At 41.1% G+C, this 23,419-nt stretch overlaps 2 protein-coding genes across 2 annotated transcripts in view; one reads left to right on the top strand and one right to left on the bottom strand.

Moving 5' to 3' along the window:
- Positions 1–353: 353 nt before the first annotated feature.
- On the top strand, positions 354–7,731 carry LOC148417043 (profilin-1-like). The gene is made up of 3 exons (XM_088425666.1): positions 354–685; positions 5,730–5,922; positions 6,397–7,731. Exons 1-3 carry the CDS (start codon positions 557–559, stop codon positions 6,492–6,494), a joined length of 420 nt encoding a protein of 139 aa, XP_088281792.1. The 5' UTR covers positions 354–556; the 3' UTR covers positions 6,495–7,731.
- Positions 7,732–8,362: 631 nt separating this feature from the next.
- The window catches only part of rnf13 (ring finger protein 13), a 31,218-nt gene continuing 16,161 nt past the window's right edge, over positions 8,363–23,419 (bottom strand). The window contains exons 5-10 of the mRNA XM_088426520.1: positions 17,903–17,990; positions 16,840–16,930; positions 16,646–16,751; positions 15,584–15,677; positions 10,004–10,084; positions 8,363–9,373 (exon numbers count right to left, since the gene is read on the bottom strand). Coding sequence (XP_088282646.1) covers positions 9,006–9,373; positions 10,004–10,084; positions 15,584–15,677; positions 16,646–16,751; positions 16,840–16,930; positions 17,903–17,990 — 828 coding nt within the window. The 3' untranslated portion in view covers positions 8,363–9,005. The remainder of the gene's footprint in view (positions 9,374–10,003; positions 10,085–15,583; positions 15,678–16,645; positions 16,752–16,839; positions 16,931–17,902; positions 17,991–23,419) is intronic.

The following is a 23,419-nucleotide window of genomic DNA, read 5'->3' as shown; positions in this document are numbered from 1 at the left end:
GTCGATACATTCTGTTTTGTTTCGTGCATGGATATGGCATTCAAAAAGTCGACTGTTAATGCTTCCGCTTGTACTTTTTAAACGTGGTATCGTAGTATCTGTTTCTGGCTTCAAAACGGACTTGAGAGTAGTACAACAAACATGCTGAAATTTTACACATGCGCGGGGTTAAAACCAGGCACGCTTCATGGTTTATTCGCTCATTGTGTTGGGAATAAGAACGACGAGAAAATTCGGTGGGGCAAGCGTTAACTCAGTGAAGAAGAATCCCAAGGTAAAGTAGGTCGCGTGCGAATGTATTCCTCCGCCGCGTGCTATATTACGCAATGAAGCGGCGGGCCAATCACCACCCTCGCGGAGTGATTTGATCAGGACTACACCCAAGCCCTTGTCTAGCCGTCGTGGCTTCTCTTGGGTGGTGAGAGCAGAAGAAAGCCGTGGGACCTGAAGAAGTCATTAAGGCACTTCAGCTGTACTCTCACTTCCTTCGTCGTTCGAGAGGCTAAAACGCTCTTGACCCAGCTTCGCTTTTATACTCAACTTATCGTCAGAAAAGATGAGCTGGCATTCCTACATCGAAAATATGATGAGGGAGGGCCAATGCATGGACGCGGCCGTTGTTGGGTTCAAAGACAACAAAAGTGTCTGGGCATCATGTGACGGCGGCTGTTTTTCCAATATCACGGTTAGTATGCATCTTTTCTTTTTTTCTTTTTTTTTGCGGTTGCCTTTTGGCCTTGTGTGAGCAGAAAACGTGCCGAACAGCGCGTGTTCTTTTACTCTGACCAGGCCTTGTCCGGCGCCGTCACACGCGTGGCTCTCAACTGTTCAGTTTTCCTATTTCGAAACCTTGCTTAGCTGTCACGTGTGACTTTGATCTCCTTCGCAATCAGGGTAATTTGCGACCGTTAAAACTTGATCAAACGCAAGCTTCAAGGCGAGCGCGGCGAGGCTAGCTTGCCAGTTGAGGCGTCAGCCATTTAGCGTTTGCAACCGCGCACTTTAGCCGGAAGCCTACAGGCGTGACTGGATTCCACAAGCGTCTCCCCAATTTGTGCTGACTTTTAACCCGTTTTTCCTTGGCGGACAACATATTTCAGAAGTTTGCGGTGCGTTTTAGAGGGCCACTAGTGACCTGTAAAGCACTTTAAGGAAGTTGTCGAATGTTCCGGTTTTTGCCTCACTTCTTGTCGTACCTCATTCCACCGCCGCAGAGGGCGCTATTTCCCCGTTTTTTGTAAGTGTGGAAAAGTTAACGGAACATGTTACTTCTGTGAGCTGCTTGTGGGTGACTTCTAAAGTTGACTCGTTTCATCAACGCCTTCTTTTTGTAAGTGCGAGTTGTTCTACGCAGTCGTTAATTTAATGTAACAATCGCAAGTGACTCGAATTACCTCGTTATAACGCATGCCAGCATCATAAACAACTTTGTAGATTAAAGCCTTAAATGTGTCTTTTCTTTTTGTTCCAAAAGAGCGTTTTCTTTGTTTCAAAAATAAGAGCAAAGGACAGACTTTTCGCCTGTGAAGAGCCACTGACGTTTGTCGAGTTAGCAAAGCCCCACCTCAAATCTGGTCGAGAGAGTAGCGCACTTTTTTTGCATTTCCGCTTCCTGACTGTTCGAAGCATGTGCATAGTCGTCAAGTCACTCGCGCTCACATTAACAGCTAAGCTGGTGATAGCGTGTCGAAATAACCTACCGGGCATGTTTTTGGAATGTGTTAGAACAACGGCGAGCTCAGAGGGAACGCTCACGGTCAGAACTTCTATACTCCACAAAGGAAGGCCGCAGCCCAATTTGAACTTGCTATGGAACAGATTTGGATATGCTAACCAGTATGCAGGCTTGTTAACGTATGAATTTGCTGCAGTTAATCTCATTTATATTTGTGAAAGTTACTCATTGAAAATATGCTGCATAGTTGCTTGTTTGTCTTATTTTAATAATCTGTGATAAGACAAAAAGCATATTTTCTATCCGTTATTTTTTCCCATGGTGGGACTCACACAAACACTGGGGCAGTGCAAATTTGACAAACTTGATAAAAATAAACAAATGCTTTTTGAGCTTCCAATATTTTTGTTACGTTGCTACAATATCATTAATCTTATTAGATTACCCATCTACTAACAAATTGTAATCGGTAATATCTTTTGTTGATCAATCTAAGTTCATTTAAATTGCAATATTTAAATTTGAAAGTGCAGTCAAGGTAAACAATGGTTCATGTGATAGTCTCACTCAACGCACTCACACAGCATTTCTCCGGGTAACCGGTTTTGATTGGGGGGGTTGGGGGTGGGGGCGGGGTTGACAGCAAGTGGAAACCACCTGTTATGATTCAAACACGTACGTGCAATATTAATCAGTGCCATGTTTGAACTAGTGAAGGGCGCATAAAAATTGTACAGACAAATTTTGAGTTGATTTAAAATGAAACCAATTCTGTTCAATTAGGAAAAAAGCTGTAATTTTAATACAGTGGTATTTTTGCTCAAGGTTATCTTACCATCAGAATCTGTTAATGGTCCATGTCAACCCTCAACTTGTTGCCAGCCAATCACAGGTAGCACAGACGAACAAAACTTTCAGAAATTCTACTACAGTCAATTTACAGTGTGCTGTTTACCTACCGTGCATATTTTTTTGTTATGGGAGGAAACCATTGTACCCAGAGAAAACCCGCACAGGTAGACACAGTGACTCCGTACTAAATTACATACAATCTAAACTCTACACATCAATATACAGTGGGCACCCATGTTATGAGATTAATCTGTTCCGCGGTTGGGCTCGTAAAACGAATTTATTGTATGGCGGGCAATCCAAGCCTATGTTAAATAGATAGCTAATACGTTTAGAACTCCAGGTAAAAACATCAAAATTGTACATACATATTAAAAATTGGTACCAAAATGGTATAGTAAGTGCTACGTACATATAACGTATACAACAGGGGTGGGCAACTCCAGTCCCCGAGGGCCGGTGTCCTGCATGTTTTCCAGTTTTCTCTCCCTAACGCACCAGATTTAAACCATTAGCTCATCAACAAGCTCTGCTGGAGCTTGAGAATACAGTGGTACCTCGGTACTCGACCATAATCCGTTCTGAGGTGGTGGTCGAGCACCGATTTGTTCGAACACCGAAAGCAATTTTCCCATAAGAAAGAATGGAAAGTATGTGTGCACAAGTAAATGTGCACAAGCAGTACATGATAAAGATAAAGATAAATAAAGCATTATAAACCATTTTGTATAATTTACTTACGTTTTGGAGAGTGGTTGATGGCATACAGGAATGGATGTGGAGAGGACGGGAGGGAGTTACTCCTTCCATGATGACGCTAGCTAACTGCGACGCGAGGTACACCGCATTCATATTTTGCTATAATTTCCTTATTCGGTTCAATAGTGGTCTTCATTGTTTTCCTCTTTGCCTTCCCCTTATCACTGTCTTTCTTTGGACCCATTATTAAGGGCTAGAGCAACACGAAAAAGTTTAAATCCGGGAAGAAATACTCGAACCAACGTCTTACTCCGCTGGCGGTCTGAGTTGAACTGGCGCTTACCCGCTGGCCGAGAAGGGCCGAGGAGCGCGTTCGGGTCGGCTCGGCTCGGCTAGTCGAGCACCGAAAATCTGTTTGAGGTCCGATGCATTATCTACTTGAATTTTTTGGTCGAGCACCGATTTGGTCGAGTATAGAGGCGGTCGAGTACCGAGGTACCACTGTAATCCTAATCATTTGATTCAGGTGTGTTTGAGAGAGAAAACAGGAAAACATGCAGGACACCGGCCCCCGAGGCCTGGAGTTGCCCACCCCTGGTATACAATCAGAAAACATCATAAATAAAACATTTAGAAACGATTGACCTTTTGAGTGGTACTTGTTATGCTCATATTCCCTAGTAAGGGTAACATATTTCCTCATTATCTCCAGCTTCGTTTCTTCATAAATAATCTTCTTACCTCTCTCTTTTACATCACTAGCAATCTTGGGACCCATGGCTAACCCTTTCAAGTTTGAATTAAGCAGTAAAATGCACTATAAATAGTTTTAAATGCACTATAAATAGTTTTGTACCCACTCACGCTTGAACAAAGCTTACCGTTCCGCAATTTTGAAACTAATGAGGCCGTCCAATAGCAGACCAACATTGTAGTGACGCGTTGCAGGGAGGCAAGTGTGACGGCAACTGAAAATAAGTGTAATTACCTACAAATGCCTGCAGATGGAGATGAAACAACACAAACACAGCCAAGCCCCTAGGGCCATGAATGTTGTTTTTGTCACAAAACTGGGAAAATACCATTAAGAGGTGATAAAATAACTCAGTATTCCACGTCTCAACATGAAAATAACGTAAGCTAGGGACACTGTAACACGGGGTCCACTGTACTTACTAGAAATTGCATTTTAATGGGTGTCTGACACATATGCTTTAGCTACTGATCATAAGGGGACCAATACCAATATTGACCACAGTTGTGATACCTTGAAATAAGGCCAGCTATCAGCCAGAAACTTAATATCCCCTTGCAAAATTGAGCAAAAAAGCATGGCTAATATTTTGACTTTTGTAATTTAAACCTTTTCGTCATGGCTGACATCAGCGTGTTTGTTGAGTGTGCCATATTGCTAATGTAGCAGTCTTATTTTTTTGCCCTTAGATGCCCATTAGTTAATACAATTTTCCTGTTCTCAGCTGTTGGCTCTCCACCCTGGTGCAGTTGTAGTTGAGAAGTTTAATGTAATGGTTAATGGTTCATAGTAGCAAGTAGTATACATATGGGTGCATTCGTACAGCTCACACACCAAGTTTGGGACTATAAATGATTTGAGGTGAGTGGAGGTGGTGTTACCTACAGATTTAACAATCTCAATCATGTGGTCTGGAATCGTGGTCCCAAAATGATAAATGGGTCGGTTGTAACATGAGCGTCAATTTATTTTACAAAACCATAGACCAAGAACACTGTAGCACGGCCACTGTTAAAGTTGATAGGCTGTTGAATAGTGCCCTTGATGTTCTAACGACTCCAAAGAGGTGCCTATAGCTGTAAACCATTCCAACACTAGCTGCTCCAAGTTGCTGATTGCTATCTAACCGCCTATCGTCATGATGGTCTTGGGCATGCGTAAGCCTGTTCCAGTTGTCTTTGGGCAGTGTGGGGGGGGGGGGGGGGGGGGGGGGGGGGCACCATGAACCGCTTGCCAGCCTATCGCCACATGGACATAGACAACAACCATTGGAAACCAATAGTCTAGTTACTCACTCGCTTGCTTGGTGTAGGCTTGCAAATTATGGTCACGCATGTGCACCCCATTAAATATTCTACATTGTCCGTTTAAGCGGCTCATTAGTCCATACCATCCCGTTTTCATCGTGGGTGGTAAAAACTTAAGCAGTCACAGTGGGTCTTCATTCTTCTACTTAAGTTCTGATGGTTGCCAAATTGTTTTGCTGCATGTAGCATTAGTGACACCTTCTATTTAGCATTTTTGTTGGGTTTTATGGTCAGACCTGTAATATATGCTTGGAGTATAAGAGTGGTAACGTAACATTCACATGCCACAAGGTGCCAATTAATTTACTGCGTGCTGTTTGTTCAAATTTGAAAATGTTTTTAAAATCGTGAACTAAGATTTCTCCTCACTATTCCTATGGTTTATTTAGCTGCAACTCTGCAAAACACCAGTGGGGAGACTCATCACTTACTAATTTTGCAGGTTCCTGAAATTGAGAAATTGGTGTCAGGAGATCGTGATACACTCTGCATCAACGGGCTGACCTTAGGAAACGAAAAATGCTCCGTGCTGAGAGACCGCCTGAATTCAGCTGGCGAATGGACAATGGACCTCCGGACAAAATGTGCCAATGGAGGGAGCACATACAACATTGCTGTATACCAAACTGACAGAGGTATGTACTTTAATATACACGGCGGCCATCATAGTGTCATGTTGCCAAATAGCGGTCAGATAAAAACAAAAATATATATTTCCAAGGAAGCGGCTTAAGTTAACTAAGCAGCCAATCGATGTTCTGCATTTATAAGGACCCTTTTGTTAGATGAAGCAAACATGAAAAGTGCTCACTGCCGGTTATTGGCTATATTCGCGGTTATTGAAGAGGTTGACTTTTCAAATGAAGAAATTGAGCCAAATCTTGTGCTACTCATCCTAGGATGGGTGCCGGAGAATCGTATTGATCCTCACAATAATATGCTTTTGAAGCCACAGATTGACTACTACTGCTTTGTTGGCACAATGTGCTAAATGTGCCTTCCAAAGATTTTGTATTAATTGAGAGTATAGGCTTAAAACGCTGGAATAATATTAGGCATTTTCATATCATACCATGTCATATTTATTCCCACTTTTGTGTGTGCCGTAGTATTGATTATGGTCAAGGGCAAAGAAGGCGTCCACGGAGGGAAACTCAACAAGATAGCCTTTGATGTTGGCGAGCACCTGAGAAAGTCTGGATACTAAAGCGTCCCGTGCCAGGCCACCTACCCGACCAGCTACCCGTCTACCTACCACCCTGTTGCATTTCACACCTGTCCTCATTGCTCATTAACTATTCTTCTGCCTCCCCCCCCCCAAAAAAAAAAAACAAAAAACAAAAAACAAAACACAATCCGTTGCCAAGATGAGCGCATGACAAAGGATGTCCCCCTTGACTTAAGACCAGCAGAATGAAAGCCAAACACTTAATGTTTCTTTGGTGCCCAATGACAAAAAGTCCCACAGCGCATACCCTCCCCGAGAATGGCCATTGCCTTTTTTGATATGAGCGCTGAAGAAGAAGCAAGTCTTCCTCCTTTCCCAACAACTTCCTTGAGGAGAGACAGTGTTCCTATGTCACCCGTCTTTCCGGTTCCTTCCCTTTCCTGTTCCATGGAACACTTGAATACCCCCTACACACACACACACACACGTCCTTGTCAACGTGCGGTCGTTTGACTCTTAACCATCATCAAGCATTGCGTTGCTTTTCCTGTACACACCAAAAATCGATGGACATTCCACAGTTACTAGCTCAGGCACTTATTACTGTTTTTGTTTTTTTGCCAGAAAAAGGCCAACATTTTGTTGGATAGTAGATTTCATTCACTTTCTACCCAACCTGGAGATTTTTTTTTACCCCCCCAAAATAGGACCAAGTGTAGTAAAGGCTCAGGTGTTGAAACAGGTTAAGGGAAAGGGGAGGTGAGCATGGATTTAGTTTTTCTTTTTGTCCACACCCTTCTAAAGAAGCTACACTGAATTTGCAAGAAATCCTGATTAAATTGTGTTAACTCCACCTGTGGATTTAATTGCCTTCTTCCATGATCCACTGAGCTCAGAAGCTGCAAATGTTAACGTCCAACCGATGATAGTTGTGACACCTTTTGGGAGATGGGTTAAATGGAACCAACACGTACTGTTGATCAGAACCAGTGTATCCTGTGCCATAATGTCTGTTGCTCTTTGAATTGGAATTTTACCCACCCATCACTTTTTTTCTTTTTGCTCTCGTTAGCTTCAGCTCCACTGTTCAGGTCTCGTGTAATCATCGAATCTGTTTCCAAGTCCTCCTAGCTGATTTCTGTTCACTTAATTTCTTGTTTCTGGGATAGTCTGTCAATGCATTGAGTTTCATTATGCATCCAACCAAGAATGCCATATATTGATTTATCACCTTGTTTACAGACAGATCAAAAATAAATTTATTCCAACCAGAGAAGCCTCTCCTGTCCTGCTTTTGAATTGCTTTGTCATTGTTCCCCACCTCTTAGTGTTTCCTTGATGTTTGTCATTTGATTGGAACAGATTTTACAGGAAAAATCAGGTAAAGGACATTTGAACAGTCAGGTGGACGTGCTTCCGCCGTTCCGCCTCATCATGAACTGTGCCCTACGTACATTTTCTCAAGTGTGCACTGGTTCGGCACACAAAGGTATAGCAGAGCACTTCATCCTTTCCCTTAAATGAAGTCAACCAAGTCATTACAATATGGTCGAGCAGCTCATTTTTCAAGTGTGCTGCAGAAGGGTGAATTTAACCAAACGTCACAGTATACATTTACTGTTCATCATCCTTCAAAAATCTAATAGGCCGTACGCATATGTTTAAATAAGACAATACTCGCAGTACTCGTAAATCATTTACCTGGTAAACAAGTGGTCAGCCACAAGTGTTATACTCAAATTTTTTGATTTTGTCTTAAGTCGTACCGCATTGAATATTGAGACGCCCTGATCCAATCAGAAGATGCGAAAGTGCTGCTGTCATGTGACAACCTGAAATCTGTTTAAAAAGCTGAAATTTGATTGGACAAACACAAAACACAAAAAATAGCAGTCTCAAGACAAATGTTGGAATACAACTGACACTTTATACATAGTTGTATTAAGTATCCACTTAAACAATATTTTACAAATTTATACAACTTTTGAAATACAAGATGGTGGATTCGATTATGTTGAGGCCTTCGGACAAGGCCCTAATGGCATACCACTAAACAGTATATTTCAATCTCTGACTTTGCACCCATTTGTGAATCACTTAGTGGAATATTATGACGTTTTTAAATTGACTGTTCAAAGTGCATACATTCTTGTATAATACAGAATATACATCAATCCATTTTGCGTGTTAGCTGACGTCATGTTGAGAGGCAAGGCGCATCCTCCGGACAATTCCGTCATTTTTTTTTTCCTTCATCACAACAAAGCAACTGAATTTTTCTGTATGATTAAAACTTTTTTTTTCTGTCCAGGGTGGGCCTGAAACTCAAAACGTGCTACTTCAAAAAATGACGCTGCATAGCAGTCGAAGGTGCATCCGTGTGTATGTACGATAAAAATCGATGGCGAGAACCTGTTTACACATGGCGATGTGGGTATTTACACAGTGCTCATCTGGACATTGTCTTGGCCCTTAGGAGTGTATGAATGATGTACGCGGGCAGTACTTAATATGTTGGGAGCGTATATAATCAAATAAGCAGCAACAAAGTCAGGCTTGAAGCAGGTCGTATCGGTGGCCTTCCGGGCTCGATCGCTGCATCTGGACCACCACGGTGACGTCGTCGTCGTCGTCCTCCTCTTCGGCGCTGTTGTCCAGCTCGTCGTCCTCGTACTCCGACGAGGACGACTCCCGGTCGCGGTCGGAGTGGGACGCCGCCGACATGGTGCCGAAGGAGTGGGCGCTGGTGGAGGCCAGCGAGCGCAGCAGCGGGGTGCTTTCGGACGCTTCGTCGTTCTCTTCGTCGCCGCTCTCCTCGGAGTCGGAATCGTCCTGCGAGGGGACCACCTTCTGCTTGCACACTGGGCACGTCTTCTTGGTTTTGGTAAGCCAGGGGTCCACGCACTTGCTGTGGTAAGCTGTGGGGATAAACCATTATTAGGTGTGGTTAGAAACGAACTCGGGTCCCTGAACTGTGAGGCTAACCGCTGCTCCACCGAACCGCCCTATGATGAGATTAATTAAAGTGCTACGTCAATCTCAGACATACTTTATAGATTTAAAACCGTCAATCCCAAAAAGGTACTGATATTTGTTACCCTGCTTTTCAAGTGTGTGGCAAAAGCAGGGTCTAAAATGGCTGGTACTAAATAAATTATGTACTAAAGTCATCAAGTAATTATTCAAAGAATCCATTTGTAGTTTAGTACCTTGTGTACTAAGTGATCAATTCAGTACCTGAAGTAATTGACTACTTTAGTACGACTTTAGCATTTTCACTCATCTTTCAAGGTCGACAGAAAATTGTGTGCTATGTCTATGTAAATATGGGTGCATCCATTGAAAGATTGACTTCCATTCTTCAGTAACACTTGCATGTAGCAAACAGCTGAGTGGAAACGGCATCCAATGGTCGCAGTTAGCATGACAGTGCTCAATGAGCTTGTATTAGCTAACCATTAGTCAAGGGTGTCAGCTACCCTCCATGAAAAATGTATTTGAAAAAATGAAAACGCAGGCACGTATGCGAGCAGGCAGGCGGGACTCACCATGAGAACATGGCAGGACCCGCAGTTTGTCCCCTTCTTCGTAATCATCCAGGCAAATGGCGCACACGTCATAGATGTCCCCTGATAACAAGAACATCTGTCTTATTGCCTTGCTAGCTTTGACTAACAGTGTTTTTTTTTTTTTTTTTTTTTGGTTTTGGGAATTGCCAATGTAGACTAGACAGTTTGGACTGGCTATGTTGAAATGGCATTTGAACGTATTGACAGGCATTTGAAAATATTTGGTTAAGTTGTTCAAATATAATGGTAAAATGTATGGTAAAAACATCAAAAGGTAAAAACATCAAAATTGTATAAACATATTAAAAAAATAGTATCAAAATAGTATAGTAGATGCTACGTATATATAATATACATGCATACAACTAAATAACATCATATATAAAACTTATATACAAAGGATTTATTTACCTCTGAGCGACTTATGGCCATATTCCATAGTGAGGGTAGCCTAGCCTAGGCTAGGCAAGCATAGCCTTCTTCTTGTTTTTCTCCAGATTCGTTTCCATAAAAATCATCTTCTTACTTCTCTCTTTAACTTCACTAGCACTCTTGGGACCCATGGCTAACCCATTCAAGTTTAAATTAAGCACTAAAATGCACAATAAATATGTTATTTTAAGCACTCAGACGAGATCCAGTTTAGCGTGTGGCCATTTTGACCGTGAGGCCGGCCAATAGCAGACCAGCATTGTAGTGACATAAGCGGTGACGCGCGTATAGACGTATGAGCGCGGACACATCCAACGTGGTGGTCACGCACACACACCAACTGCCTTTTGGATGTGTCGCAAGGCGAAAGAAATGGCGTAACGAGGGCACAAAAAAAAACATCGCGGTCCTCATCACAAGTTGAAAGAAACGTAAGGCAGGGACGTCGTAGACCGGGGGTCCACTGTGTGTATTTATGTGTGTGTGTGTATATATATATATATATATATATATATATATATATATATATATATATATATATATATATATATATATATATATATAATTCATGATAAAACATCGTGTTTTCTATGTGTCCAAAATTGACAATATTTCCAATTTTGAATGGCAGTAAATGAGCCTGACATGGGCTAAATTGGACACCTATAGGGAGTACCTCTCCAACTTCCGTTTGCAAGGATTTCGAAGGGACGGCAGAGTGGCACGTTGAAATTCATCATGTTTTAACCCTCACTTTCTATGCTCTCTATAGGTTTTTTTTTTGTATGCGTTTCCTTTGATATCACACATATAAACAACAAAAAGCCAAAGTTGCGTCAAAATTTTTGCCGGGGGTTAATGCAACAAAAACAGTTTTAAAGAACAGTTTCAAAGCAAAAATCAGTCCTTCCTCGATTCGACACTCTTCATTCATACACTGGAATCGCCGTTTATTGCTCTGCTCACATTCTTGGTATGACCTTTCCAAACAAGTCCTTGCGTCCATCCAAGTCGAAGAGGTGAGTGTAGGAATTTACCAACACACTCCCCTTTCAAATTCCACAGTTTTTCTCCCCCTTTCTTCCAAGCTTGTGGGAAGGCGGACTCATATGAGCTGCTGTGTTTACGTAAGCTCCAAGTGAGCATGTTTTCCTCTGGCGTCTACTGCAGGGCCGCATGTGACCTTATAAGGACGCTAAGTCACATCCCCACTGGCCTCCTCCTTTTCTCTCTCGCTGTCAGCAACTAAAACTTAAAGGCAAAGTTTTTGCGTCATCTTTTATTGTTGACCAAGTTTGGGTAGGGTTGGAGACGTTTTGATACAAATGAGACTATCCGCTAGACTGGATGTTGGTTCTAAGTTAACATTAGCTTATTTCTGTGGTTAAGTTTCATTTCCTCCTGAGGAAAAAAAAAAAAAGAAGACGCAACTACATATTCACTTCCTTAGCGGGCCAGGGTATCTACACAACCTGAAATCATGTAGTGCTCAGTTCACAAATGAGTTCTAATGTATCCCAGAGGTAGATTGAGTATCTTGGTGCGTGCTGCTGTTTTGGTTAGCAACTTAGTTTCTCTGTTGGTGTCTGAAAAATAGAATCCATGAATTTAGCCAACTGTGAGATCCATTTTTACCAACAGGCGGCAATAATTTGGGATGAGGTGCTTTATTTTGGTCAGCGGAGGTAAAAGTAAACACAGTAGCGCATTTCCTAAAACTGCAACCTCCACTATAACGGGCGCCGGGTCTCATTTAATCCCCGGTTGCGTAATATGCTCCAAATAGGCGCCTTTATCCCCAAAGGACAAAAACAGATGGTAAGTGTTAATTCAATACATAGGCATTATTGTTTACACATGACCATTCAAGAGTTAACTTGAGGTGCCCATTTGAACCATATTGCTAACTAGAACAGCAGCACCTAATCAGGGTGTCAGATTAATTAAAGCATGATTGTTGCAGTTGTTTTATTGACCATTTTGCATGAGTCCAACTGAATTCCAATATTTTCTGTACCAAATGGTATGCTATTTTTTCTTCTTCTTATTTAATAGTCTACTCCATTTTGGACCATTTTGCTTGGCTGCACAACTTCTATCCATTATGTGGATGTTCCAAGGTGTTGTCCACATTTCCGCCCCAAAGTTTGGCTGATTTAACGAGTTGCTGTTTTAACCGGTCAGATTTCTAATTCACCTTTAAAGGTCATTGACCATGTTCATCATAACAATTGCATTTTTTTCACCCACTGATGTGTTGGTTAGAGCAAGTTAATACATGATCAATATCTGGTATTTTTTTTAATCACTTTAATAACTTTACTGTGTTTTTATTAGTTTTATAATATTATTGGATACAGATAGAAAAACATTCTTCAAATTCAAATGAATTCTTACTTGCTGCAAGTGACATCAAGCATTCAATGATGGAGTAATATAAAAATATCTTTTTAAATAAAAACTTGGTTTGAATAAAAGCCCCACCCCCCTCAATTGAGTAAATAACCCCCCTCAATTATTAATTACAATCATTTTGATGTATTGACACTGGTATCCTCATGAGGTCTGTTATGAGACCTTTGTTATATAAAATATGTTTTCTTGACAAAGTTAATCACGTTAATATTGGTAGAGAAGAAATTATCGAATGACATGCTGATTGCATGTCATGATGCATTTCTGCATCAATTCAAACTAGAACCATGAAAAAAAACACATTAACTCATTCACTGCCAGCACAGCTAAAAAATAGATTAGTATAAATAGTAAAAATGATTTTTTGACGTCTACAGCCGTCAATGATCCTTATTTAATTATCGATACACGTCTTATGCAAGCGTTGCTTTTTACCATCTGTAAACACAACCGGCCAAAAACAAATACAGCAAGTTGACATTCATGAACCCTGCTCAAGCTTTGTGAAGACCTGACAAACTGGTCTGGTGTCCTTTGTAGACAGGGAAGGGATTGTAAAATGTGTGCTGTAACACTTGTTACATGCAAAATACAAGCCTTGAGCCTTACTTGTACTTTCATTGAACATCGTTTTTCTTTTTTTGATCTCCAATAGCAAGGTTATGTGAATGACAAAATTCACATACGTACTGTATATAGACGTGTTCTTATTCAACAAGATGTACTCCCCTCTCTGCACACTCAAAAGGAATTTTGGCCGCATCAAAAACTTCCTAGCATTCCTGAAAACAAAAACCACTTAGGACTGCAACACATGTCCCCTCCATTTTATTCTTATATTAATCAGCTAGCCTTGCAGCTGCGTTCTCCCCTCTGGGATTCGCCACGCTGTCCCACTGAACTTCAGATGAGTGGCGTGAAGCGTACGAGCGGGGAGACTCAGTGGAAGAAGTGTGCGGCGTGGCGCTGAATCAGCGCGCTGCTCTGTGCCCGGTCTTGAAACAGCGCAGCTGCTCTCTTCACTGCGACTGCGCGCATGAGTGCGCAGGCATAAGGATAGAGGTCAGCATCAAGAAGGAGGGGCCTCCAAATATAATGTCGCGCGCTCTTGCCATAGACAGAAGTTAGTGATTCTGTCCACCGAGCGGGCGGAAACAAAAGGTGAGCCGGGATGACGCAAGGCTCTGCAATCGCACAGGAACTGAAGATATTAAAATGGCAGCGCCACGCAGCTGCTGTTACATAATCCTGTGTATTAAGACAGATCCTATGTCTCACACTACAATCGCGCGCCATTTGCACAGGCACTTTAGACTTTGCACTATGAACCATCTATGGAAATGTAATGTTGTCCATTTTGCCAACTTTATGCAAGCGGAGGATGTAAATCCGATTCTCCCTTGTTCTTTTGTTGAACTCAACGGAACGTTCAAATTCTTTCAACCTGCAGTAAGTAGCTGTGATAGAATGTTTTAACAGCTATCCAGCTTCAACAAATCAACAAAACAAGTTGGTCAATGCTTAGGCTCTCTCTCTCTCTCTCTCTCTCTCTCTCTCTCTCTCTCTCTCTCTCTCTCTCGATTTCCGACGGATGTTTTTAGGCCGTTTTTTTTTTTTTTTTTCATTTTTGCAGAGTTTGAAAATCTTTGGCATAATTTTTAAGTAAGTTTGAACAGCGGATTTGTGTCAAGGAAATGAGAGGACTATTTCAGACTTTTTCCCATGGACACCCTAGTTTTGCATTTCAATTATATTCTGGGCTTTGGTGGTCTGTGTTTCAGTTTATGAGAACACACAGCATGTTGGTATGAAAGGGTTTCTGAATAGTACAATATCTGCTATCCCACTATATATGGTAGCTATATATACTACTACCCAATATATGGTCGTAGTAACTTAAGTCATATTTTAATGTTTTTGGAAAACAAGAAAAAACATTTTTCAGCACTGTTTTTGATTGATTTGGAAACTCTGTTAAAAATGACTTTTTCTTTTTTTTTTCAGTCTGAACATGACCCCCTTCTGACTGCCACACACATTTGTCAGTCCCTTGAAACAGAGAGCACAAAAATAACCTAGCCACAATCTGCTTCACCAGATCTAAATTCTAATTAGACAAACTTCATGCTAGCTCACTCTAAGTACTCCAAGTAAAAAGGATTTCATCTAATTTCTTCAAAATAAATTGAATGAGAAAACTGTGGAGGGGGGGGGGTGCATTACGTCGACAGTGAAGAAAGAAGTCGTCTTTCTTGTTTACAAGCACTGTGAACACACCACACTCTGCCATGTGCTGCTCATTGTTTTGCTTGATTGGCAAATTAGACAGTCTCGCTGGTATGTTTGCTATGATGTCTGTTTACATAGCTGAAACATCAAGCCTGATGTCGGTGTTTACCTGATCTGAACTGTCCACTTTCGCAAAAAGCTGATGTGCCACCAAGCAACTCGACCGTTTATCCACTCAACAGCAAGAAACCACTTTCCTCCCAGTTTGGCCACATTCTTAACCATCAGTCATGTGTCCACTCTGCACTCAAAATACTCGGATAACCCATAGAGAACTTAAAAAAAAAAAAAAAAAAAAAACTTGAGACATGCTTAATCCGATTTACAAAAGATGGAAAAGTGATATGCCGGAATGCATTGGTGATCATGTTCAACACAACTTTACAGTACCAAAAAAAAAAAATAAATAGGAAAGAGACTTACCTTTTTTGTACTTGTGGATTGGAAGTTTCTTCAACTGATCTTTGCGAAGGCGGCTCCTCCTAGCCCTGCGTCTCTCTTGGACAAACTTTGTAATCTAAGAAAAATGAAATCATCAAAGTGTCCATTAAGACATCATTATTTCATTGCACTGCAGTAGGACAGTCATAATAGAGCCGTTTGATGACTAGATCATTACAAACATGGACCAAGAGAGCATTGTTGTTGTTCTTAACATCGGTTAAGAAAACAAAAAAAATCTATTTTTCCATTCCTTTTCTTTGATACTCGCTTATTAGAGTACACATCAAAGAATATTTGTAAATTCAATCACAGCAATGATTATTAATGCGCTCCATGACGGTAAAACATGCCAAATATGCTGTGAGAAGGCCAACTTCAGATTAGAGTTCTGGCTCAACAGCTTGACGAGTCTTTCTACTGCAACAGTTGCTCCCGACTCCCAGTACAAACAACACTATATTGTTCAATTGTTAATTCAGGGTACTAACAAATGACTTAATTTTGCTCACATTGATTGATATTAGGGCGCTTGTTGGCATTGCTTACCGGTGGCTTGGTATCAATTATAGCTGCATCTAGCATAAATAAGCCACTAGCTATTGCCGCTTGAGTGCTCCATATAGGCTGGCATGATAGACCTAAATGACGGTACCGGGCTGAGACAGTTGTGATTCCAAGTGATCACATTTCATTGTTCATTTTATCAAACCATGCTGACTCATTTGCTTTATGAAAATTTGTCTAATACAGTATATCAAAATTGGGGGGGGGGGGGGGGGGGGCTGTTGAAGGAGAAGCAAGAATGTAGTGTGCTGCTAAACAGTCTTGATTTAAGTAGGAATAAAAAAATCATAAATCAAAGTTGGCCATTCATAATTAAGTGGAAATGTGTTATTTGATTTGTTTCATGAAGCTTCATTTAGCCATCACTACTTCACAGTAGTGAACAACACATTAAATAAACTGCCGTTCCTTGATTTCCATAAGTCTTATAAATTAGAGGAGCTTTGTTCCAACTTGGAATCTGGAAAAGACACTTACCATGAAGACAACAATGAGAATAAGGCAGATTCCAACTATGATGAGGAAGGGGATCAAGTAGTACTCTAGCGGCAGGCTGAAGTCTGGCATGAGGATCACATGCCCCCTAAAATGCCAGTTTCAAATTCAACAAGTTAGAGCGATCCAAAACATGGGAATGTGCCTTCTGTTTATAACAATTAACATCAACGTACCCTTTGTCAAACAGGTAGTCTTCTTTCAGAGAGTTGGCAGTCTCTTCACTCACAAAGACGGAGGGAATGTCTATCTGCTTCATTATGTCCACTAGAAACATGAAATGGGGAAAAAAAAAAAAATAAAAAAAAAAAAATATATATATATATATATATATATATATATACATATATATATACGTATATACACACACACACACATACATACATACAGCTGCCTCTAAATCAACAGCATTGTATTATTATCTCTGTATAATGAACAATACCCTACTATTGGGCAGAAAAATTTAATCCTGTTTGAAATTCCTCATTCCTGTTCCAACTAGTAAAACACCGCGAGCTCAAAAAAATTGAGAGTGCACTTCATCATGTTGGATGGTCTCTTCAAAATGAGGAAATATCGCCTGCCCATTAAAAGATCAAGATTAACTGTGAACATTTTGAATAGCATAATGTGGATCAGAAATAGAATCTAAATTGAAGGAGTTATCATTTACAGCCCACGATGAATTCTCAAACGTAACAGTTTGATGATTAAAATAAAGCCGACTTGGTTGCAAGCTAAGTGAACAGCGTGTCGGGGAAGGGATGAGCTGTAATGAACTGTGTCATTCCTAGCCTGTGCTCATCTGACCAGTTACTCTGCATGAATTTGCAGCAATTACAGGAGCATCACAATCAGAAAACACCAGGAGCTGTCAGGCAGGCGTGAAAGTGGACGGATGATTAAATGCGGCATGTCTCGACGCGGGTATGAGATGAAACATGCCCTGCTGATTTGCAACAGAGCGTGTGCTGCATTTGAGAAAAAAAGAAAAAAAAAGCACCTCCGCAATGATTCATGACTGTGCTGCGCCCCTTCAAGTGAGGACAGGGGACAGATGCTATCAGGGTGACTCAAGCAGGCTGTGCTCAGTAGCTGTGGGGCATCACAACATTCCAAGAAACATCTTGGGACTTGACGGGGATTCCTCAACTCGACTGTCCTCAGGCTTGCAAAGCAGTTCAGCTGTGGAGGGTGCTTATGTACCAAGTAAGAAGGAGGCGTTGCCAATAAACTTACGATCATTGGAGCCCATGCTGAGCAAGTCGTCAGAGTCCACATTGTGAACAATGGCTGCCTTGTAGCCGGCGTTCTGCGCATTGAGGACCTGGGAGAAGAAAACAATTGCATCCTGGTTAGCAGACAAACTCATCGACATTTCATTTAAGAAAGTATTTACAGTGCTTAACCTCCTCATTTTGTTATGCTACAGCAAGTACTGGGCAACGAAATCAAAATCAGAGAAAACCGGACCAAAGGCAAAATGATCCCGACTGCCAAAACATAGTTTGCAATTAATCTATTGCAAAAGCGGTCACATTAGTGAAGTCAAAGCTAACAGGCTAGAACCATCTTTTTGTTGAATTTGTCATTTTACAAAATGTATGCAAGGCTACATTAGTGCAGGCGGCCTATTCCCAAAGAGGCTGTACAAGAAACAACATGTATAGTTGACACACACTCAAGGCCCAAGAGCACTCCCTCCGATACAGTCAACAGTCAACTTGCCCATACACGTTCCTTTGAAAACCCTCAGGAGACATTCATTAAAAGAAAAACAATGGACGACATTTTCTACCACAAGAAAAAACAGGACTTCAACTTCACGTGCACTAAACTTTAAACTTCATCTCCTTACACACATTCATCCACATTCTATTCCAAATATTTCAAACGGTAGTAATGAAGTTAGGAATGGGACGAGCTCTCGTACAATGAGGAACGCTTTTATTTTGAAGTTCTTACCGGAAGCATATCACAACCATGGTGACAACTCTTTCTACTGAACAAACTGTTCCACCCTCCTAGAGTGAGACACGAATCCCAAATGAAATCACGTTCCTGTTCTGAAATCACGTTCCATCGCCAATTCAGGGCAATAAACATTTAACTGTACGTCGAGCGTAAATTAGCCGCTAGCTAGCAGCGCTCAAGTGCCCCCAACAGCAGTCGGATTACTTTACTAGACTTTGATCCTGATATGGTTGCCGTTGCTACTGATCGCTACTGACTATAGCAGGCGGAGTCAAATGTGTCTTCTGTGTCTCTGACTTCAGTTGTTCTTGAAAAGACATTATAATATTGATTATATTTAATGATAAAACTTGTGTTATTTGGTATTGGGTTTTCCAATGAAGAAATAGTGGTAAAATATTGGCATGTCGGACACAGTTTGTAAACACAGCAAAAAATAAATGCATCAAACCACCTAGTAGCAAAGATGGCAGACTGACAGGCAGAGCTCAGAATTTGAGGGTAGGAAATGTCGGTCTTCATAGCGAAATAAAGGTTTGCTGTATTATGTACAGTATATACAGGAAACTGAATGAATGAAACTGTAATGAGGATCTCTCCCATCTGTGGGGCACCGATTCAGGACAGAAGCTGTTGTTTCCTGTTTGGCTATTGTTATAGCGGGCTCGCTGGTAACAGATGCTGAAAAGGAAATAGGATATGACAAAATAATCTTGGGATTATTTCTGTTCTTGCATTAACAAAGAGCGTGGAGCTGTTTTTTTTAAGGGCTGTAATTTAACTGCATGTACTGTAAGACGGTGCAGCTAATTAGCCAACCAACTGATGAGGGTTGGACTTTGCCGGCTGACCTTTTTCACCTGTCTAGTTCCCAAGTGAAAACAGGATACCACAGGAGCTCAACAGACAGATTGGTGCAGCATCCGCTGTGATGCGGACTCTGTACCGGTCTGTAGTGGTAAAGAAGGAGTCCAAAGGTGACGCTTTCATTTTATCAGTGGATCTATGTTCCTACCCTCACCTATGGTCAAGAACCGTGAGTCATGACATAAAGACTGAGATCCCGGATACAAGTGGCAGAAATAGGTTTCCTCAGCAGGCTGTCCTGGCTATTTCTTTGGGATAGGTGCTCAGTGTCCAGCACTGCTCCTCCACATTGAGAGGAGCGAGTTGAGTTGGCTCGGGCATCTGGTTAGGATGTCTCCTGGATGCCTCCCTAATGAAGTGTTTTAAGCATATCCCAGCGGGAAGAGGCCACAAAGAGGACACGCGGCAGAGACAAGGTGTCTTGGCTGGCCTGGAAACGCCTGGATATCCCCTGGAGGAGCTGGCCGAAGTGGCTGGGGAGAGGAAAGTCACGTCTTCCCTGTTGAAGCTGCTGCCCCTGCGACCTGCCCCCGAATAAGGCGGAAAATAATGGATGGATGGAATAGTCACATTGAGACATTCAGACATGGACAGAGAAAAAGCAGACTGTATTCCATCGCTTAAAAAAAGTTATTGCGACATACAAGGTTGTCATTTGCACAGTGTCATCTGCTGTATTATTTTATTTATGGACTGAAGTGATTCCTTCCAATGGGGCCTTGCAAATCTCCACTGTAGCTCAAAACAGCCCATGTATGTTAAATGACTGTGCTTGTGATGCAAGACAATCTATTTAGATCTGTGACGGGCCAGCTGTGCACAAAAAGAAGCGTGGACGCTTAGGCTGAACAGTCCTGTCTTTTGTCTGCCGCATTCTAATTCTACGAGCGAGCATGCATATGTGAAGCTGTGTGTATGGCAGTCGGGCTAATGTGACTGCATGTGTTGCAGTCTATGACTATGAAGGTGTATTGTTTGGATGAATCAATGGTCACTGTGTGCATGCTGTCTGGATAAGGGACACGCATGCACAGTGTGTCTTGTGTGTTTGGAAAAGGAGAGCTGACTACAGCACCCTTAAGCATTGTGTCGATTCACAGACAGCTTAAAGATTAAATTAGCTTCGATTAAACATTGAAAGACACCGGTCGTTTGCATACAATATTGTGTTTTATCAATCATTACATTACACAAGCACCATTTGTACAACCTTGTCTGTGCATGAGGAATTCAGCCTCTGCAGAGATATGCACATTGGATACATTCCTCAGACTGAAAGGGGGAGGGCTCGAAAGAGAGAGCAGAAGTGAGTAAATGAGAAAAAGAGAAGTGGAAGTTCAGAGGAAAAAAAAATAGTGCATGTGGGACTAAAAACGACCGCATTTCTGCACTGCTGCTTTTGCATATCATTATACAGTCGCTGCATATCTTTAGTGAAATGTTAGCACAAATTCATATTTCCAGGAACATATGTACATTTTTCCAGTTCCCTTGGTGGGTATTTACAGCTACATTCTGGCCTATACCATTCTTCAGTCATCTACTTTGCATTAGGGACAAGCTAAGACAGCTGTAGTACTTAACACAAAAACAAAAACTCTTTGGTTTAATGAACCAAGGAAGAGACTAAGTTGGAGACAACCAACGAACACAAAGGAATATATTGACAGAATAAATGACAGTAAAAGATACATTTTAAACCAAGCCAGTCTGATTAATGTAGCAGGTCAAAACAAAGCTTCTAATGTCACCATTACACATTGCTAGCAATGTAAAATGTTGAAGCTTTGGTGATATCTTTGTAGAAATGTGCCTTTTACTTCAAAGACAGCCTTCCATAATGCAGACTTTTATGGGAGAACCTATCATAATGCAGACTTTTTTGGAAGTTTACAACACAAAATGCCACCTGTCCATTTGACAGTGCTCAACTAAAGACAATACCCATCTTATGTGTCCAACATGATTCTCTGTCTTAATTTGCCCTTTAGCCACATAGAAGAACTACAGAAACTAACACATATAAAGTATGTGAGCCAAATTTGTTTTTAAATAATATCAATCAATTTAAGTGTGCTAGGATGCAGTTTGACATTAAGGCCCGAGCAAGAAGAAAAAGCCGAGAAACGTGTAGGACCCCAGCTTTTTTTTTTTTACGGCTTTTATATAGCATGATGTAAAGTTGTCTTTTTCATTATTTGTTATTGTATATATATCAGTTTGTCAAATTATATCTTTATGTTAATGTGTAACTGTGGTGATAAGAAGGAAACATACATGGTTTATCAGGGAAATTTCGCCGGTTGTATTAAAGCAAGCTTATAATAGCTCGGGGAAACTATTTGTCGAGATAACATGTGCACAGCCATACGTGCCAGCAGGGGGCAGAGAAGTGAGATGGCATGGTTGATAGCATGTCTTCACTTCCATTGTCTTTCAACAGCTGGATGAATCCCCTGATAGATTCATCAGTAATGACTGGAAAATTACGAGACTGACTCAGATTCATCAGAATCTTAACATGAAAAAGTTGCACATTGAATGGAAGACAATGGAAAGAAAAATCAACTTTCAACGATGTCGTGTCACATCTCCGCCCCCCCGCTGGCAAGTCATGGCTTCTAAACAAATAGTCCCAACTTTTACATGCTTGCTTTGATATAAACAGCAAAAAAAACAAAAAAAAAACTAATATGTTTGGATGAAGCGTATACTTTTCTTTCTGAGCAAAACAGGTGCCCTTTAAACTATCCATGGCAGAAAAAAATGGGTGGGGAGAACTGCACCCCGTTGAAAAAGTATCAGTGGCATTATTGATTGACGTGACTTTCATCACATAGTTGATAAGTCCCAAAATATCTTTACTTACTCAAGCTTTGCTGTGTGCATGCTTACGTACAGATGAGCTTTGAGTAGTTCAGGTTCTTCAGGTTTACAGTATGCAAATTGGCAATTATCCTTATTAACTACTGGGAGAAGCAATCGTATTCATTATGCAACGTGTGAGAGAGAAATTGTTGATTAATTTGTTTTTGGGTCAGGGAAGTGATAACGCATGAGTCCGTATTGAAGAGCTCACATTCGTGAAGCAAACAGGCTTTTAGGTGTCAAGCATGCCTAAACAAAGTACAAGTTGTGCAATGGTGAAAGTAACCTTAGTGATACGAACCGCAGTCTTCCTCCACAGGTTGAATCAAGAGGCGCTTTCACACAAGCTGCAAATTTGGTGCATCAAACGGCAGTGTAGGCATTTATTTGATTGCGCATTAGAATATTACTGAGTGTCAATAAGCGTGTTAACTCAGTTTCACACAAATATTAGATATGTGTGAAAATGCCTGTGATAGGTATCAAACATGATGAGTAATCAATTAAGCAAAAATGTATGGGATGTATGAAATAGGAGGAAAAATATCTTGCAGAGTAACTGGCTTTCCATTGGTCTAAAGCAACACCTATGAAGAAATAGACCGCTGCTGGCATCATTGATCATTGCTACACCAGCACAGAGAGTGTGTGTGCGCGTGTGTGTCAATGATAACCGCAGATTCCACCTCTCGGCATGATCTCCTCCCTGATGCAGCAGTGCAGCGAGAACAGGTTGCATCATGTCCTGTTTTGCTATACTGTGGTATCACAACCCCTCCCTTATTCTCTGGAATATTAACATTTTAATCCATTTTAAAGGAAGAACTAAAACCAAGAAACATTCATTGAATGGTTTGATCTCTTAAAAAAAATCCTGTGGGAAATATTCAGGTAATCAATAGTTAATATTGATTTCAAATCAGTTTCAAATTTACTATTTACCACACAGCTTGTGCTTAACTTGCTTAAAGGAGACAGACTTTTTATTTGTCTGTTTTTAGTGGTAAAAAGGAAATGTTTCGTCTACAATTAATATGATAACCAAGT

The sequence above is a fragment of the Hippichthys cyanospilos genome, chromosome 10, assembly GCF_059441005.1.
Source record: "Hippichthys cyanospilos isolate Australia breed blue-spotted pipefish chromosome 10, RoL_Hcya_1.0, whole genome shotgun sequence".
NCBI lineage: Eukaryota > Metazoa > Chordata > Actinopteri > Syngnathiformes > Syngnathidae > Hippichthys > Hippichthys cyanospilos.
The sequence above is the reverse complement of the archived record's forward strand: the minus strand, read 5'-3'. Positions and strand labels throughout refer to the sequence as shown.

What these genes read in the sequence shown, in the direction of transcription:
- LOC148417043 (XM_088425666.1), top strand. Translation starts at nt 557, where the DNA reads ATGAGCTGGCATTCCTACATCGAAAATATGATGAGGGAGGGCCAATGC. An exon ending in GCTGTTTTTCCAATATCACG is followed by an intron (nt 686 to 5,729) that starts GTTAGTATGCAT and finishes CTAATTTTGCAG; the next exon opens with GTTCCTGAAATTGAGAAATT. An exon ending in TGTATACCAAACTGACAGAG is followed by an intron (nt 5,923 to 6,396) that starts GTATGTACTTTA and finishes TGTGTGCCGTAG; the next exon opens with TATTGATTATGGTCAAGGGC.